General features: G+C 38.4%; 2 protein-coding genes across 2 annotated transcripts in view; both read right to left on the bottom strand.

Moving 5' to 3' along the window:
• The window catches only part of epha8 (eph receptor A8), a 162,287-nt gene that overhangs the window by 40,919 nt on the left and 104,560 nt on the right, over window positions 1-16,808 (bottom strand). Inside the window, exons 7-8 of the mRNA XM_072382925.1 lie at window positions 2,658-2,813; window positions 2,031-2,447 (exon numbers count right to left, since the gene is read on the bottom strand). Coding sequence (XP_072239026.1) covers window positions 2,031-2,447; window positions 2,658-2,813 — 573 coding nt within the window. The remainder of the gene's footprint in view (window positions 1-2,030; window positions 2,448-2,657; window positions 2,814-16,808) is intronic.
• cunh1orf50 (chromosome unknown C1orf50 homolog) overlaps window positions 1-16,808 on the bottom strand; it is a 274,707-nt gene that overhangs the window by 180,375 nt on the left and 77,524 nt on the right. The window lies entirely within an intron of this gene.

The following is a 16,808-nucleotide window of genomic DNA, read 5'->3' as shown; positions in this document are numbered from 1 at the left end:
CAAAAAGCAAAGTATGTCCTTTATTTTAAAGCAAATATCTGTTGCTCTTTTTTTGTTTTTAATAAAGTCAATATATGGATGTTACAGCCAGTCTCTTAAGGTCAGATTTGGATCAATGACATCAAAATTACACAAATGAGCTTGAAAAACTGAAGTCACTGATGACTTGTGGCTTCAAATATCATAACCTAAGTGCTAGATTCCTCTGTGTATTTCACATATTTGTTATATATCACTTCAAATTTGACAGTGCATTGTGTAGATGTCACTCCTTAGCAGTTTTAGAACAGCAAAAAGTAATGCAATAGAGTAGAGCCCTGCGCGGGACTGTTTTCTTCATCCCGCTCCCGCTAAATTTCTGACCATCCCCGCCCGCACCCGCAACGTGTGTGTTACACTCCCGCAAAACTTTGAGAATTTATGCCCGCGCAATAATAGAAATGCATTGATTTTGTGTCTTCTCCCGTCCCGCAGGAGGAAACACGTCATTTTATAGGCTGTTAAAAAGTATAAAGAGATTCATGGGCAGAGATTCATCCTTAGCTAGGATATACATTTTTTGAATTAGCTCTATATGAATTAATTGGATTATGATTACAATGAATTGAATTCCAATTGGCTTGAATTGGACTATATTACTTAAGTGCCTTGAGATGACAATTGTTGTAATCTGGCGCTATATAAATAAAATTGAATTGAAATTGAATTGAAATGAGAAACTTCTCCAAATGACTGACTTGCCTTGCTTTGTCTTTGTGCTGTAAAGACCTTTATTGAGCTTCCTTTCCACATCATTTATTGACATCCTGTCGCTAGGATACATCCCGACAGTGTTGCCAGGTGGGAAATGTAGTATTATTGTACCAGAGACAAAAATAAAATTATCGTATTTTGAGGGAAATTATCGTACACCCATCATAACCAAAATAACAAGTCTATTGATGCGCTATAGTCACTCTAGTGTTGAATAGCGTCTAACAGGCACTCACGGCTTTGCATCAGCAGTTGCGTTAGGCTAAATGTCCCCGTAAACAATGACGAGTGGGAACTAATGAGCCAAATAATGAGGCCTGGAGGTCTACTGTTAGGAAGATTTGAGTTGGGTCCCGCGGGACCCAGCGGGATCCAATCCCAATGCAGCCCTCTACAATAGAGCTCAAAAGTGACTTTATTCAAAATCAAAATGTAATTACCGTGAATATAAACATTTATTTATCACATATATATATATATATATATAAATGATCCATTGCTAATGCCAGATTATCAGAAACTACAGAACATTCTCAGAAATTCTTTGTCCATAGCTTGACTGGTCAGAGCTCTTTTTTTGCAGCATAAGGAGGACCTTCTCATTATAATGAGGGTGGTCATAATGTTATGGTTGATGGGTGTATATTACCAATTTTTAACCAACTAGAACCAAGTACTGGTGTAGTTAAGAATTGACTTAATTGTAGTAAGTACATCAGTTGAATTAGTCAATCAGGGGCTAAAGGTAGGCCAGAATATGGGCCCTATATGACAAAATAACTAACCTGTGATACCATTATTTCCAGAGAGAATAAGAGTGTCCTTTGAAAAGAAACTGACCCCTCTTAGTCTAACTGCAGAGAGAACTCAAGTTTCTTACCCATGTGAAATAAACTGCTGAATTGGAACCCTGATCGTCTTCAGTGTTTTTTAGCTGCTTTTGCTGTTGCCAGCAAATACTTTGAGGAAATTGTGCCTTTTTGATTGCAAACATTTCTTTAAAGGGGATCTTTGATAAAAAAAAAATCTTGGTGTAGGAGTCCAGACTCATTTTCTGGCCCTGACTGGGATTTTTTTATCCAACATCTGGACCAGCATGGTGCTATCATAGCACCATTTGTCCTGGCTGGCAGCCAGTGAAACAGGAAGAACTGGTGACAATTTAGGGACTGGCTCAAAACCAGCAATGAAATACTTTGGTGAAAAAAGGGTGCATGATGTGACTCCTCACAAAACATTTATAATGAGTAACTAAACATCACTGGTGTGAACCCTACCTGCCTGGTTTGTTGTAATATTGACCAAGGCATATGGCGATGGCTCATTGCTTAGGTGAGTCACCGCGTTTGTGGCCAGGATTCGGAAGGAGTAGTTGGTGTGAGCCACAAGGTTTAGCACTGTTACCCAAGGCTCCGTCAAGCCAGTCTGGCTAGGAACAAACCGAATCACTGCAGTGCCTGAGCGCTCCACGATCCCTCCAACCCCAATGCTCCCCCCTCCACCTGTCTTCCCTCCACTGCCACCTCCTGGGGAGGCCGCACAGTCCTCACAGGGCCCTTCCCCTGAGCATTTCTGACACAGCACGCTGTACTGCAAATCGCTGCGCCCGCCGGTATCCAGAGGGCGATCCCACTCTAAATTCACAGAGGTCCCGTTGACTGAGGAGATGACATTCACAGGAGCAGATGGAGGGCCTGGAGAAAGAAAGATGGAGATTCAAGTTCATTCAGAGGTTTGAACATATCTGGAAAAGTAAATTGGATTTTTACTGCAAAAATAAGTTTGGTACATTTCATAATCAGCATGTGAGGTGCAAGTGTATTTGTTTGCATGTCCTTGCACTACTCTAAGGTGTTTTTGTCAGTGGAAATGTGTGTTCTGGTGTACAGTGTATTTGTGCTTACGGGAGCATGAGGCTGCCGGCGGGTCATTTGCAGCCCGATAGTAGTTGGAGTCGCAGGGGCAGGAGAGAGCGGCTCTGGTCTCTGAGTGGCTGTGCTGGGGACATTTACCACACAGACCATCGCCCGCCACCGGCTTATAGAAACCCACCTCACAGGCTGCAGGGAAAGGGAGAATGAATAGAGTAAATAGAGAGCTTGTAGGAAAGCTGCACTCCTATAATCATTAAAACCATGATAAAATTCAGAGAGTGCAGTCAAAAAGGCAAGAATTATATTTTTATAGCAAGTTGTGTATATAAACGCACATCTTCTTTTTCAAAACTGTGTCATCTACTCCAAAACTGTAATTTTAGGACACAGCCCCCCGCCACTAAATCTATGTATAATTACAAGCCTTGTAACCACAGAAACTGCAAAGCAGAGAAGATGAAAGTTATACTTGTTTCTGCTCAGATTTGGGCTGAACATGCACTGCACTGTTGATACTCCCAGTGAGACCATCAGATTCCAGACCCTGTTTCAACCTTCTTCAGCTTTTCTGATATATATTCACTTTTAACTCTGCACTGATTAATAATGGAGGGGGCTCTGATAAATATATTCTCTTTCCTGGCGGTTAATAGGCTTCAGTTTTGGTAAATGGGGCAGGCGGTAAACCTCGAATACACACAGCAAAGCAGCAGCAGACAACATGTGCGGATGCTTCCTCGGAGCCTGATTTATGCTTGCCTGTGTTTTAGCTTACAGATGAAATGCTTGCTTAACCTTTCCTTGTTACCTTGTCAAGTTTACTGAGAACCATTTTTGTTGTTAAGACCTAAAATGTACAAAAAGAACCATGAAACTGATAATAACATGAGTAAAATATATAAAAAGCAAATAGCTAAAATCTACTCTGGATTACAGATTGAGCCATTTAAAGATGTATTTTAAAAGAAATTAAAACTTTCTGCACTTGTACCTGTAAAGAACACAATGCAAAAGTTCACAATGCCACAGAAACTCATTCAGATTCATATAGGATGGATGTGAAATTCAAATATTTGATTATATTTAGAGATACATATCGCCTTCATTGTGTATCATTTACTCATTAAACTGTGTAAAGGGTTGTGAGGCTTCCCAACCCACAAACATTTTCACATTTCTCTAAGCATGTCCAGAGGTAGCTCTGCCAGCAGGCAGACCCCAGTGTCCGTGGCAACAAGAATCAGCCAACATTTTGTGGAAGCTTTGACTGGCATTTAAAAATTAAACTGAAGTGAGTGTTGATATGAAAAACAAACAATGTTGATTGAGTCTGCCTCAAGTATTAGAATACATAGAACAAAGTTTACCCCATCCAGCACCACACACTATAACATGTACATTTATCCAGCACTGACAGTGCACACTTATCGATTGATTATACAAAGACATTTCTAAGTGGAACTACTTCATAATCCACACCGAATAATTAGCTGGCCTGCTATTAGTGGTCAGGAGTCTGTGCTGTATTGTGTCCACAGTACAGTACAATAGGTTAACAAGTTCACATCAATATTGTCCCATAAACCAAACTAAATAATCAATTGACAAAATCAGCCCAAGCAACCTGTTAAATGTGATTTGGTAGAATCATTAATAGCAAGTTTAAGTTTGCTTTTCGATAAGGTTATGGTAAAATATAGTAAATAATTAGGCTGGTCCCAAAATAATCTAAAAAAACAACTAACAAGCAAACGAAAACCAAAAACATAAGACAACAAAATCAAACATTGTACTTTCATTTTATCTTTTAAAGTGATTCCATAACACCTGCATTACAGTTCAAATTACCACTGGTCAAGCTTTTCCCACTTTTTCACCTCCAACCCGACCAACAAGAGCTTTTATTAAAATGACCAAATAAATCTATTGTTTATATTCTGAAAAACAACCCTTAGTTGCATCCTCTAAATGACCTCATTCAGCAGGAGAGTAATTCAAACTTATTTCTGTATCAGGGCAGACGCCTTTCTCAAGCATTTCCTTTAACAATCTACAAAGTCCTCTAAAGGAGGACGAGGGGGATGGGTGGTATGATTATACTCTGCATTAAGAACAGTGGGCTATGAGTTCAATATCCAGAAAGTGTTTTTTCACTTCTGGGTTATGTTCGGTCAATAACACAACATCACAACACTTTACAAAAACTCTTTTGTCACTCCCTGGTTGGGTTTAAGCAGAAACATTAGCATTAGCAATCAAAATTGCTTGATATGGGTTAGAGAATGATCATGGTTAGGGATAAAAAAACAAAAAAAAACAAAAAGAGTCCTTCTCCCCAAAACGTGCCCATGTGGAGTTTGTTCATGCACGTAGATGATATATACAGTATATTTAAACAATATGCAACCTCTCATGGTAACAAAAGCATCTGCATATAAAGCACAAACGTAGTGCAGTTGCAAAAACACATGGTAAAAGAATGTTTTTAGCCCTAAGTATGATTGTTTTCTAATCCAAGTAATTTAGATTTCTCATCCTAACCAAGTGATGTTATTTTCTAAAACCAACCAGAAAGTGACAAGTGAAAGTGTTTTGGTAAAGTGATGTCATGACAGAAGATATATTGTCTTGATCAGATCTCACACAAAGGTCCACCTTGAAAGAGCAAAGCTTAACTTCTCCAACCACCCCTCCTCTTCCCCCTTATGGAGACTTTGTAAATCATTCACTCATGACTCATACTTCGCTTCTGAAGCTTGTAAGGATAATTTTGTACAGGACAGCACTTCAGTTTATATCGTAATGAGCCGCATTGAGCAGTATGAGCAAACAACCTATATGCTCATTTGACCAGGACTCGTTGCAAAATGCATTCTTTTTACATAAAGCCCATCATTTTGGATGCTTTTTGCTGGTTGCTTTGGTGTCACATCAGTACAACATGATACAGTGACACTATTGTTACTTCCAGGTTGTGTTTAGGCTCAAAAACATCATGGATAGGACTAAAATACATGCTTTGAACTCCACCACTGTCACCTTAACGGATGCCATTTTAACATTTCCCATGCAGTTACTCTTAAAAATCCTAGAGACCACATATTATTCAAACAAAATCACGAGTGATTATTGCCTGCATGAACCAATGACCCTTGGGGTTGTTTTCAGGAGGAGGAAAATCTCCAAGTGACACGACAGGTTTTATTCTTGAATGACTGCTTGTCCTGCATGTTCATTCACACCTATGATTTAGAATCATTGTGCAGCAAGCCTGCACAGAGCAAACATGCAAAATCATGCACAGAGAAAACAAATCAAAATCCAGTCAACCAGTTTCAAACCCAGAATCTGTATGTCACTCTCACTTTAATATTTCTAACGACTGTCCCTAATTATCTATTAAACAAAGTAGCTAATGCAAAATTTAAAAAAAGTAAACTACAGTAGCAGTACATTATTCTTTAGCAAAGCACTTCTTAAAGGCAAATTAGATTCCATATTCAATCGCCCACAAAGGTGGGCATCAATATACAATATAAGTTATTCACGTTCTATATTCCTCACAGATTTTCTCTAATCACTCTGCACATACTGCACCAAGTGGCAAAGCAAGTTAAAAATTCTGGAATTTACCATTTATATAGGCTACAAGAAATATCCACACCCTCTTGTTCAGTGACAGGTGGGATGTTCCCTCTCATCTGCACTCACTGCCTGCTGTTTGGGCTTTCCACCTGCTACGCTTCATCACGTTTTCCCATGCTGGCATGCTCTCCTCAGACTCAGTTCTGTCTTTACTACTCTGGTCCAATGGTCATTTTGCCAGTAACATAATGAGCCAATCACTCTGATCCCCATTCTTTAAAACCTTTGTCTGTTATTTGCCCTTCAGGTTGGTTCTCAAACAACTGGCCTCCTCCCATTCTCCGCCTGTTTTTTAAATCTGAGGAGTCTCATCAGAAGTCTGCCTCCTCCTAACTCTGCTCATCTATTACCAGGCTCTGGACTCCAGGGGTTTTTATTCTGTACTCATCCCTTATTCATGTCATTGCTCCACTAAGATGATCATCAGTCATTTCAGCAAAGACATTTTTTTTATAATTATTTTTTGTACATCAGGAAATTCTGTTCCATCCTTTCGACTGATCTCTTCTTACCTAAGTACTTGTTGAAAGTACTTATTGTAATGAAGCCTTCTCAGATGAGCCTATAAGCTTTGCAAACCATTTCTTTGTTTCCCACAAAAAAGTATCCTTAAGTGGAAAAGTATCTGTATGAGGGAACATTTCTGCCCCATAAGCAGACAAAACAGTATTTGCAAGCAAAAACATGTTTGGCAAAGTAGAGCATCTACACTGTGAGGACAAACAAGGTCCTGCAAGCACACAGATTTAACAGCCATCATCTTTTGATTCTCTGGAGAACGGTCAGTGTTTGTTGTGTCTCTATGAGTAGATAAAACTGAAGCAGTTGAATACAATGGTTTTAACTCTTGTAGAGAAGTATCGATTCAACTTTCATGTCATTTGTAAGGCTTTACTTTGTAGTGAGAGGGTGCCAGATTGCAAATTTTGGTATTACATTACCGTAAATTCCAGACTATAAACCGCTACTTTTTCCTCAGGCTTTGAGCACCGTGGCTTATAATACGGTGCGGCTAATATATGTTTAATTTTGCCTGGTAACATTAGACCAATAAAATTAACAAATAGTTCACAGTGGTTCGATGAAATTGTACAATAAATCAAACACACTTACACTAATAAATTATTGTAAATCTGTCATTTGTACTCACCTTCAACATGGAAAACAAATGAAGAAATGCATATGATGCAGCTTTTAAATCAAAGGCGATCAATCTGAGATGAGATTGTGAGAGCGACAACGAAGAGACTGAAGTGAGTGACGAAGTTCTGAGGTTGTTCAATTCAGACGCTGAAGAAGATGACTTTGATGGTTTTAGTGCGCAAGACGAAGATGAAGAAGGCGATCAATGACTTTTCTTGGTAGGCTACTGTCTTTTATTTTTTTTTACCAGCTGTACTACAAGCACTGACAAAAAAGCATTTGCAGTATGCATCTGTTTATATTATCATACACATTTAATTAAAAGTTTAAAAATCCTCATGTGTAACATCTTTCTGTGTAAATATCTCATATTACAATGTGGACACCCGCAGTTTATAATCCGGTGCAGCCTATACAAGTACAAAATGGACTTTCTTTTTAAAATTAGAAGATGCAGCTTATTTTCAGATGCACTATATAGTCTGGAATTTACTATTTGCATGATCTGTATACATGGAAAACATATGTGTGATATGTTAAATGCTAATGGGACAATGCTGAATGGAATCAATAAAAAGTTAATTACATAAAAAAACAACAGTTTAATAGCATCGTGGTCATTTCTCCAAATGTTATTTATATCTCTTTTTTCTTATTTCAACTACTGTCTTTGCACTTTATATGTTCTTTCCTTTGAGCTGCCCCAACAACTGAATTTCCCTGCTTTGGGATCAATAAAGTTGATCTAATCTAAAACTGCATTGGTTGCAAATAAAGCTATAAAAGATGGTAAAGTCTTACTTTTCACCTGGGATCATAAGTAAGATTTCCACAAAATAGTGCATGAAAGATTTTTTGCTAGTTAGCCTTGTATATAATTAAATCTCCACTATCTGAAATTCACCATTCAGTGTGCCATAACAGGTTCTTTTGTGCCTGTCCTTTCAGCTGGAGATATGAGCTTCCACTAGGAGTGACATAAAAATGTTTAGAGGTGGAGAGAGAAGAGGAGACAAAGAGCAGCTCTACCCCTCGTTGTATGTTTTAGTTATAAGTGGACATACACGATGACTGTCACAAAAGAATAACCAAAGATTACTGTGAGAAGCCCACAACAGTTAAAACCTTAAATTGATTTAAAAACTGAGATAAAAAAGGGAACAGAAATGTCCTTTTTCCCTCGACTCTTTCAAGTGAGAATTAGTAAAAAAAAAAAAAAAAGCAACAAAAACAGTATCAACTAATTTAGTATTTCCCTGTTTATCCTTCCATTTTCTATACCGTCAATCCGTTAATCGGGTAGCGGGTGGGCTGGAGCCTATCCCAGCAGTCATTGGGCGAAGGCGGGGCACACCCTGGACAGGTCGCCAGTCCATCACAGGTATTTCCCTGTTTAATTCTTCATAAAAACTATGTCAATCAACCTTTTTAAAATAGTTTTATTAAAATAATAAATTAAATGAGTCACTGCAGAAGAGATAAAGGGAATCATCATCAAAATCCTCCGTACTTGTTTTTGTTTAGTTTCTTAGGTAAAGCATTTCCTCTTCTTTTTTTTTACCATTTGCTTTTCTTTTTTTTGCAGAAACTGTAAAAAAAAACCTTAAATATCCAGCTTGAATGCAGAGAAAACAGACTTTTTCAGTGTGCTGAAACTTTTTGGGAACACATAACAGAGCTGGGAGCTCAGGCAGGCAGATTCAGTATGAGAAAGGTGTGGAGGAGGTGACAGCAACTTATGGTTTGCAGAAAAGGATTTACCAGCTCAGCTTTGTCTCACTGTTTACTGAGGAATCTTCTGCTGACATAAAAAAAAATACCTGGGTCTTATTTACAGACATTGGGTTGGCATGCCTACAAAACCTATAGGGAACTGCAGTGTTTGCAGAGCACATCTCAGCCAAAACACTTTGAGGGATTTCACTCAGAAGTCCAAAGATTCTGCCACAAAGTTTATTCTGAAGCCTGACAGAGCTAACTATCTATTCTGGGATTTCCTCAGTGAGAAAGAGTTTGTGTAAAAGTCTTTAAAGCAGCATTTGTTCATCTTTGGAAACATGGTGGCAGCAGAACAAGTGATACATTACTGGCACAATATCACCTGATACAGTTTTAATTGGGAACGTGTTGCACATAATTATTTGAAACATTTATAAACACAGTTTTAATTGATACTACTGATTGTGAATGAATGAGTGTGTGCTACAAGTGTATGATTAAACATGTAAAGATTACTAGAAAGTGCGCTCATGGATCAGCCTCATATACATCCACATTTCAAAGACAATGCATAGCACCTCAAGACTGCTGTGTCTGATCAGTGCAGGATCAGCTAGTAAAATCAAAAGAAAATACTGATCCAAGAAAAAAATGGCCTGAAAAGAATTCTGAATGAGATCCAGCTCTATTCTGAGAGACCAGAGAGAGAAGAAGAAGAGGAAGTCAAAACATTATTATGCTTTGCAATCACTGAATAATTTCACTAAAAGGAGGAAGCTGGACAGAGACTTCTGGGAGGTCCAGGCCTGAAAAATAGCAGTAATCATTGACTTTTAATTTCTATACAATGCCCTGGCAGACCACAAAATATATCGAAACAACAAAACATATTATAAATATATTATTTAAACCAGACTTGATAAAACAGTAAACATTTTGCTTCCAAAATGCTGCAACGAGAGTTGTGATGAGAATTAGTACGGGAGATAATATTTCTCCAGTTTGAGCTTCTCTCCCCTGAGCTGACCTGCGAAAATTAGAATGAAATTCCAATTTCTTCTCCTTACATATAAAGCTCTCAAATTTTTCCAGCATAGCACTTCACTCTCACACTGCAGGCTTACTTATGGTGTCTGACTCTTGAGTCCACCTCAAGAGTAAAAAAAAAACTTTTTTGACTTTTTGATAAAGTTTATAGTTGAGGTTGGCTCAAGTGACCCAGAGGGATCTCTCAACTAATTACTCTCCATGTGATGCTGTTATTATTTAATTAACTTTGTGCTTCTCTTTTTCTGTCCCATAGCGAGCATTCCTGGCCTGGTGTTGTTGTATTTGTAGCTCTGCCCTGTCCTCTCGGCCCAAGCTGGTTGATGGCAGATGGCAGCCCCTCCTGAGTCTGATTCTGCTGGAGGTTTCTTCCTGTTAAAAGGGAGTTTATCCTCTCCACAGTCATGCTCAGGACAGGGGATTGAATAGAAGAGAAAATTCTATGCAATCTGTTGGTTTGCTTTACTGGGCACTTTTAACGAATAGGTTTCATATCTGAACAAAAAACTTTACATTACTAATATCAGCGTTTGTGTTAGAAGTGGCACACACTTTGTAAGCAACAACTATAAATAAAGCCCCTTATCTCCCATAATTCTGATTCATTTATCGTTTTAAGATTAGGTTTCTAAAACAGTCTCATACAAGAAGCAGATCTCATAATAATGTGAACAGGTCTCATTATTACTCATAAATATGCAAAAAGTTGTTGGCAGTTTTCAGGTCATGTCAAACACGCTGTAGAGCTGTGAGGAAATGCAGAGGCTACTGATATTTCCATGTGAGAGTGTCACTGTGAGCAACACTTCAAATTATGCAGTGTCATTTTCATCATACTTACAGAAGCGTTAACAAGAATACTGATAATCTGTCTCATTGGATCACTTTCTCTAAGCTCTGAATGACAGTTTGCATTAGCGTTAACGTTTGTAACTGTACACACAGCTGATTGGGTTGCTAACTTTGGAAATCCGATGGTGTTATAACAAAGGATAAAATCATAAAGCAAACATTCTTAATTAACAAAACGAGCATTAACCTTTCCCCTCACACCACCACACACAAACATACCTCCTGTAACATACCTACACTAAACCAACATAAGCTAGTGAGGTCGTTGTGTATTGTCAGGTTTCTTATGAATTCCAGTCTAGATCACACAGATACGGAATGCGCATTTTAAATTTAGCTTCACAATAGGTGCGTTTCCATCAGCCTGTTTAGATGCGCATCGAGAAGTATAACATCGGGAAATTATGATGGAAACGCCATAATTCGAATTAAAATCCCCTGATTCGCACAAATGAAAATATGAAAGGGTTTTGGTTGATTCTAAAGGGATGGAAACAGCTGTGTTCGCATCAAGTGTGACGTAACGCACTTTCGCCCCAACTGCTATGGCGGACAACGGAAGGTTTCTGTGGACAGAGGAAGAAGTTGTGGCGTTTTTAACTTTAATTAAGAAGAAACAAATAACCGCTATGCCATACCACTTGTCCGATTCTTAATAAAGGCTCAAGTCCTCTCTCCATGGTGGTACACTCCGGGTCGGGAAGCCGGTAAAACGTTTACAGGCTGGTTGTCTTGCCAACCTGTTTTCAATAGTTTTCACCAAAGTCCGTACTTTTGATGGAAACACACATGATTCGATTTTTTTTTAATGCGCATTTCCCCTTTGATTCGAATCACTCTTTGATGAAAACATTACTATTGAAGTACAAGAACTGCAGTCAAGTCAGTGAAGGCATTTAAAAAAAGTTTTATGGAGACAATAGGTGCAAACGCATAGAAATACCCCTGTTTGTGTGGGAAAGATATAAACACATACATTTACAATGTTTATGTCAATGTACAACTCACAGAATTCAATTGAGATGTCACAATTTTAAAAAGTAAATATAGAACTCTTGGCAAAAAGTATGGAAGATATACTCTAGCAAAACAAATAATCATCGGATGGTTTCTTATTGAAAAATCTTATGTAAATGTATCATGCGAATATGATGTTTTTTGAGTGTGTTGCTGGCATTTGTTTATATTTTCTAAATCCAATGTTTCTTATTCTCACTGAAGTCTGTTAAAGGCTTAAATTAATTAAGTGAGTTTAGTTAAATGACAGCTTTTATTCTTTGAAGCTTTATAAAATTTTCCCATTTTTGGATTCTGGGTAAATACATACTGTACACCCAGAATAAGATCTTTCAGTTACAACATGTATCACTATAGACAAAATGAGGTGACAGTGCCAACAAGAGCCAGAAACTTCTTCTTTTAGCAGTATTCATCCCAGATTGTTGTATCTCCCTCATTCCTTGTTAATCCCTTCATCCTATGATAACTTTGTGGAGCCCCTGAATTGAAAAGCAGGTCACGATAAACATCAGAACAGCTCATTCATCAACGAAAGAGGCAGCAAGCACTTTGTGTCAAGCAAGTGTCTGACACATTCATCAGGAGATCTGTACGCAATCATACATGCAAAAGTTATGTCAATGTAAAATGCAATAGTACACAGGGTGGTGATGCTTGATGCTGCCATGGTAACTTGCAACATAAACGCTAAAAGGTAAATACACTATGGCAGAGAGAAGGTTAACCAGACAAGCTGTGTTAACTTTTCACTTCTCTTACCATGTGTTATACATTTGGTACTCTGGATAGGGAAGGAATTAAGACTAATTCATTCATATTCTAAACCCACTTAATCCAATTCAGGGTCATAGGGGGGCTGGAATCTGTCCCGACTGCCATTGTGTGGCGGGGTAAACCCGAATAGGTCGCCAGTCCATTGCAGGCTCAACTCAGAGACAAACGAGACAAATAACCAAAAACACTCACAATACTGAATCAATTTAGAATCACCAATTAACCAAATGTGCCTGTTTATGGATGTTCGGAATAAGCGTCCCTAAACCCTTTTCCCAATCATGGCAAGGTCAGTTACAAAGAAACATAATTTCAACAGGAAGTAAACACTTTTAGGAATTGAATTTAATTGAATTGAATTGAATAATACTTTATTAATCGCAAAATGGGAGATAATTTGCACCATAAAGAATCAAAACGGTCATTGGTCACTGTAAAAAAACCATTGCATAGAGTAATTGCTGTGGGCAGGAGTGTCTTGCTGTAAACTTTGCTGGGGCAGAAGAAACCTCTGACTGAACACACTTTTGTCACAATCATGCTTGGCTGTTGCTGTGTTTTGGGTCTGAGTCTTAAGTGGGCTGAGCAGGTTTTCCTGCCTGCCAGTACCCACCTCACCGTATCCTGGATATCCCAGCCGGCCATTATCCACACCTGCCTGCTCGCCTCACCTCCGACTCGGATCCTAAACCGACACAGCCAGTGCTCTCCCCTCCATTACGGACTTCATCTCTCACATAAGTAAGGACTATTTACTCCCTTTTGGATTACTCGCCTTGCATCACGGAGGACTGAGGAAACGTCTCCCTCCTTCTACAGAATCCTCCAGTGTCTGGGTTCATCTTGGACAAAGCATCACACTAATAATAAACCTTTTTACCTTTGAATCCTTTACGGTCTGCATTTGAGTTCATATTTTTGACGGCTTGAGCACAAGTCGTGACAACTTTGTTGTTTGATCACTGTGTTATGTAGAAGATTGGTATAGTATTGTTACATAATGTTCAGCAACCTGTGCAACAATCTTTTTTGTACATTTAGTCCCAAGCACAGAGCCACCACAGACTTTACTGACTTACTTTATCTTATTTATATTCAGGATAAGGTGATTATTGTCTTTGTTTTGAACAGGGATGAGACCCTACAAGACGGTCTTATTACTTGTGATCTGAAAATGTGTATACAGTGTATTCAGATTTTTTTTTTTGTAAATGCCTGACTTAAATAGTAAATGTCTCAACAATTTTCAAGTTATAAGCTATTCAAAATGTTCGTAAATATATCACCAAGCTGTATAGCAAGGCTGTATTATTCATAGCATTTTACAGGATGAGAAATACTATGGGATAATATAAATAGTATTGTTGAATATGTTTATGCATTTAGCCAACGCTTTTATCCAAAGCGACTTATGAATATTGTTGGTGCTTTTGGATCTACTGTTAGAGCCACCCAACTCTATCCCAAGCCACATACCTTCTGCTGATCCAATCTACCTTTCATTTCAAGATGAATGAATGAAATCTGGATTATGCCTTGGAAAAGTGCTGAAGACAGAGGAAGGAGGGAGATTTGGTTTTAAAAAAACATTTCTCTATTGGGTTCCAATTCTTTAGGAAAACTGTTTAGAGTATGTACTTTGGTAAGAGTGTGTGTCCAAGCACGTGTGTGAATGTGCTCAAGTGTGGCGGTTTGTGTGTTGCCTGATGTGTCAGTACCTGTCAGTGTGGCGCACTAGCTACAAGAGAATTTGCATTACAATGAATCTTAATAGCTGTGTGCAGCATTGTGTGCTGACCTTGATTTATTCTCCGTATAAGTAGGTAAATAAATACATTGGAATAAAGGGGGAGCCTGAGAAAGCCCATCATCCCGTCCAACGCGTGAGGAGACTGAGGGACAAGTTTGAGGTGAGCGGGTGTCTTTAATGCAACATGGGTAAGTGTCTGAAAGCTCACAGTCAGTGTACAGTTGCCCGCTACTGCCTTCTCTGCTTCAGGGATCCTTTATAAGTGGTATATCAGGAAAACAAATCTAACAGTTCCCATTTTCCTTTGAAATTAAAAATATGAATAAACTATACTATGTTTATTTATATAAAAAAAAAAGAAAATCTACATTCCAATATTGTGGTTGTATCTGCTTAAACAGAAAACGTGCAAAAAGCCTTTTTAATTCAAGTGAATATAATCTAATATAAAGAGATGCATAACCATCACTAGTGCCAAAATTAAACCAACAAATTGAAAACAGTGATAACAGTGAGTGATAAGTGTGCATGGTTGTCTCTTTGCTGGCATTGCAATTGACTGGCAACCTGTCCAGGGTCGTGGCTGGCATAGGCTCCTTGTCAATGATCCTAGTTTCTATAACTTATACATACAGTCAGAAGTCTGTAAAGGTGCTTTATACTGTGCCTGACTACCCCCTTGGCTCATCTGTTCAGTGCATATTCTATCAGAAATACACCAGGTCTATATCTTAATATCTTTGGGGATGCTGTTGAGCCATGCAAAACATATGCAATCACTATCATAATATCATCTAAACTGGACACCAACAACTGCTACGATGGCACTGTAGCCAAAACGCAACGCTGACACATCCGATGGAAATTCAGGGGACCTTTTCAGGTTGGAGATTAATTGAAAATCAATTCCCAAACCTCCTGCCAGTTTCTAGAAGATACTTTCTTGAAGCAATGGGGAAAAAGTTAAAAGAATTAAAAAAGAGCTTGATATTTGATGAGACAATGTGTTTTTCACTTGCATCAACACACTCCATTGCATGGGGACACAGCAAAGGCCTCACAGATGATGAAACAATGACATGCCATCTACCTCATCTGAATTTACTCCTCAGGAGATTTTATGGGCTCCTCTCAAATGTGAGATTTGCAATATGTTAAGACAGTACACCTCCTTGAACAGCATTTCATAGACTGAGGTTACTGCTTTAGCAAAAGTTAATTGTGATCACATCAACCAACTCACTCCATGACTGGAAGAGTCACAGCAGTTATTAAACAGCAATTTAACTGGTCACTAAATATTTTTTCCCAATAGATATTTGTAAAAAATCCTTTGGTTATTAATTAATAAAAGTGTTATTAATTATAAAAGTGAGCTATAAAAAAAACCTGCACACAGTTTGACAAAATATTGTACACACTTTAGTCACATGAGACACTCCATTGGTACCGAATCATAAATCACCAGGAACAGAGCTGCAGTATAGGGACAGATATCCCATGAACACATGACATAAATTATAGTATTGGAGAGAATTTTTGCATTGAATTAGCAGTGAAGCCGCCTCTCCATCCTGCTATGAGCACCGAGGGAACACAACTTGGCAGGAAATGAAGACAACAACACGAGACAGATCCAAGTCAAAACTCAAAGCAGAAGAGCAGAGACCTTTGGGATGAATATCTCTCGAAACTCATAGCAACACTAAAGGCCTGAATCTTTGTGAGAGGCACAATAATGAGATGTGATCTTTCAATTTTGTAGATATTTCTATCAAATCAAGTTGTATTCAATTAAATTCCCTTTGTGATTGAAACCATCAAGAAATAGTTAAAAAATACAACTGTTTTAAAATTCTGAAAGTGGGACATCAGTCAGTATTAGAGTGAGTAAGAGCAACTTTTACTTTCAACTTTGAGCTCAAACCATCAACAAGACTGGATTTAAATGTTCTTCAAGAAAATATCCAGTGCTGATGTCCTCAACCGAATGCAGCATTATCCTTGTAAAGGAAGCAAGTGTGCAACAAAATCTAGTGACAAAGTTAGGAAAAGGCTCCTTAAGTGGCTCCCCAGGGAGCACATGATGCCACAAACAAGCTGCTGAGGCTGTCTGCGTGATGGATGAACATGTCTGTAGGATCAGCTATGGAAATGGGACACTCACCATACTCACTGTCGTTCCTGTTCCATTGATAGCCCAAATACTAACAGCTGGATAGCTTCTCTGC

The sequence above is a fragment of the Leuresthes tenuis genome, unplaced genomic scaffold, assembly GCF_036924035.1.
Source record: "Leuresthes tenuis unplaced genomic scaffold, fLeuTen1.0.hap1 SCAF_3, whole genome shotgun sequence".
In the NCBI taxonomy this organism is placed as follows: domain Eukaryota; kingdom Metazoa; phylum Chordata; class Actinopteri; order Atheriniformes; family Atherinopsidae; genus Leuresthes; species Leuresthes tenuis.
This window is presented reverse-complemented; position numbering and strand designations above follow the sequence as displayed.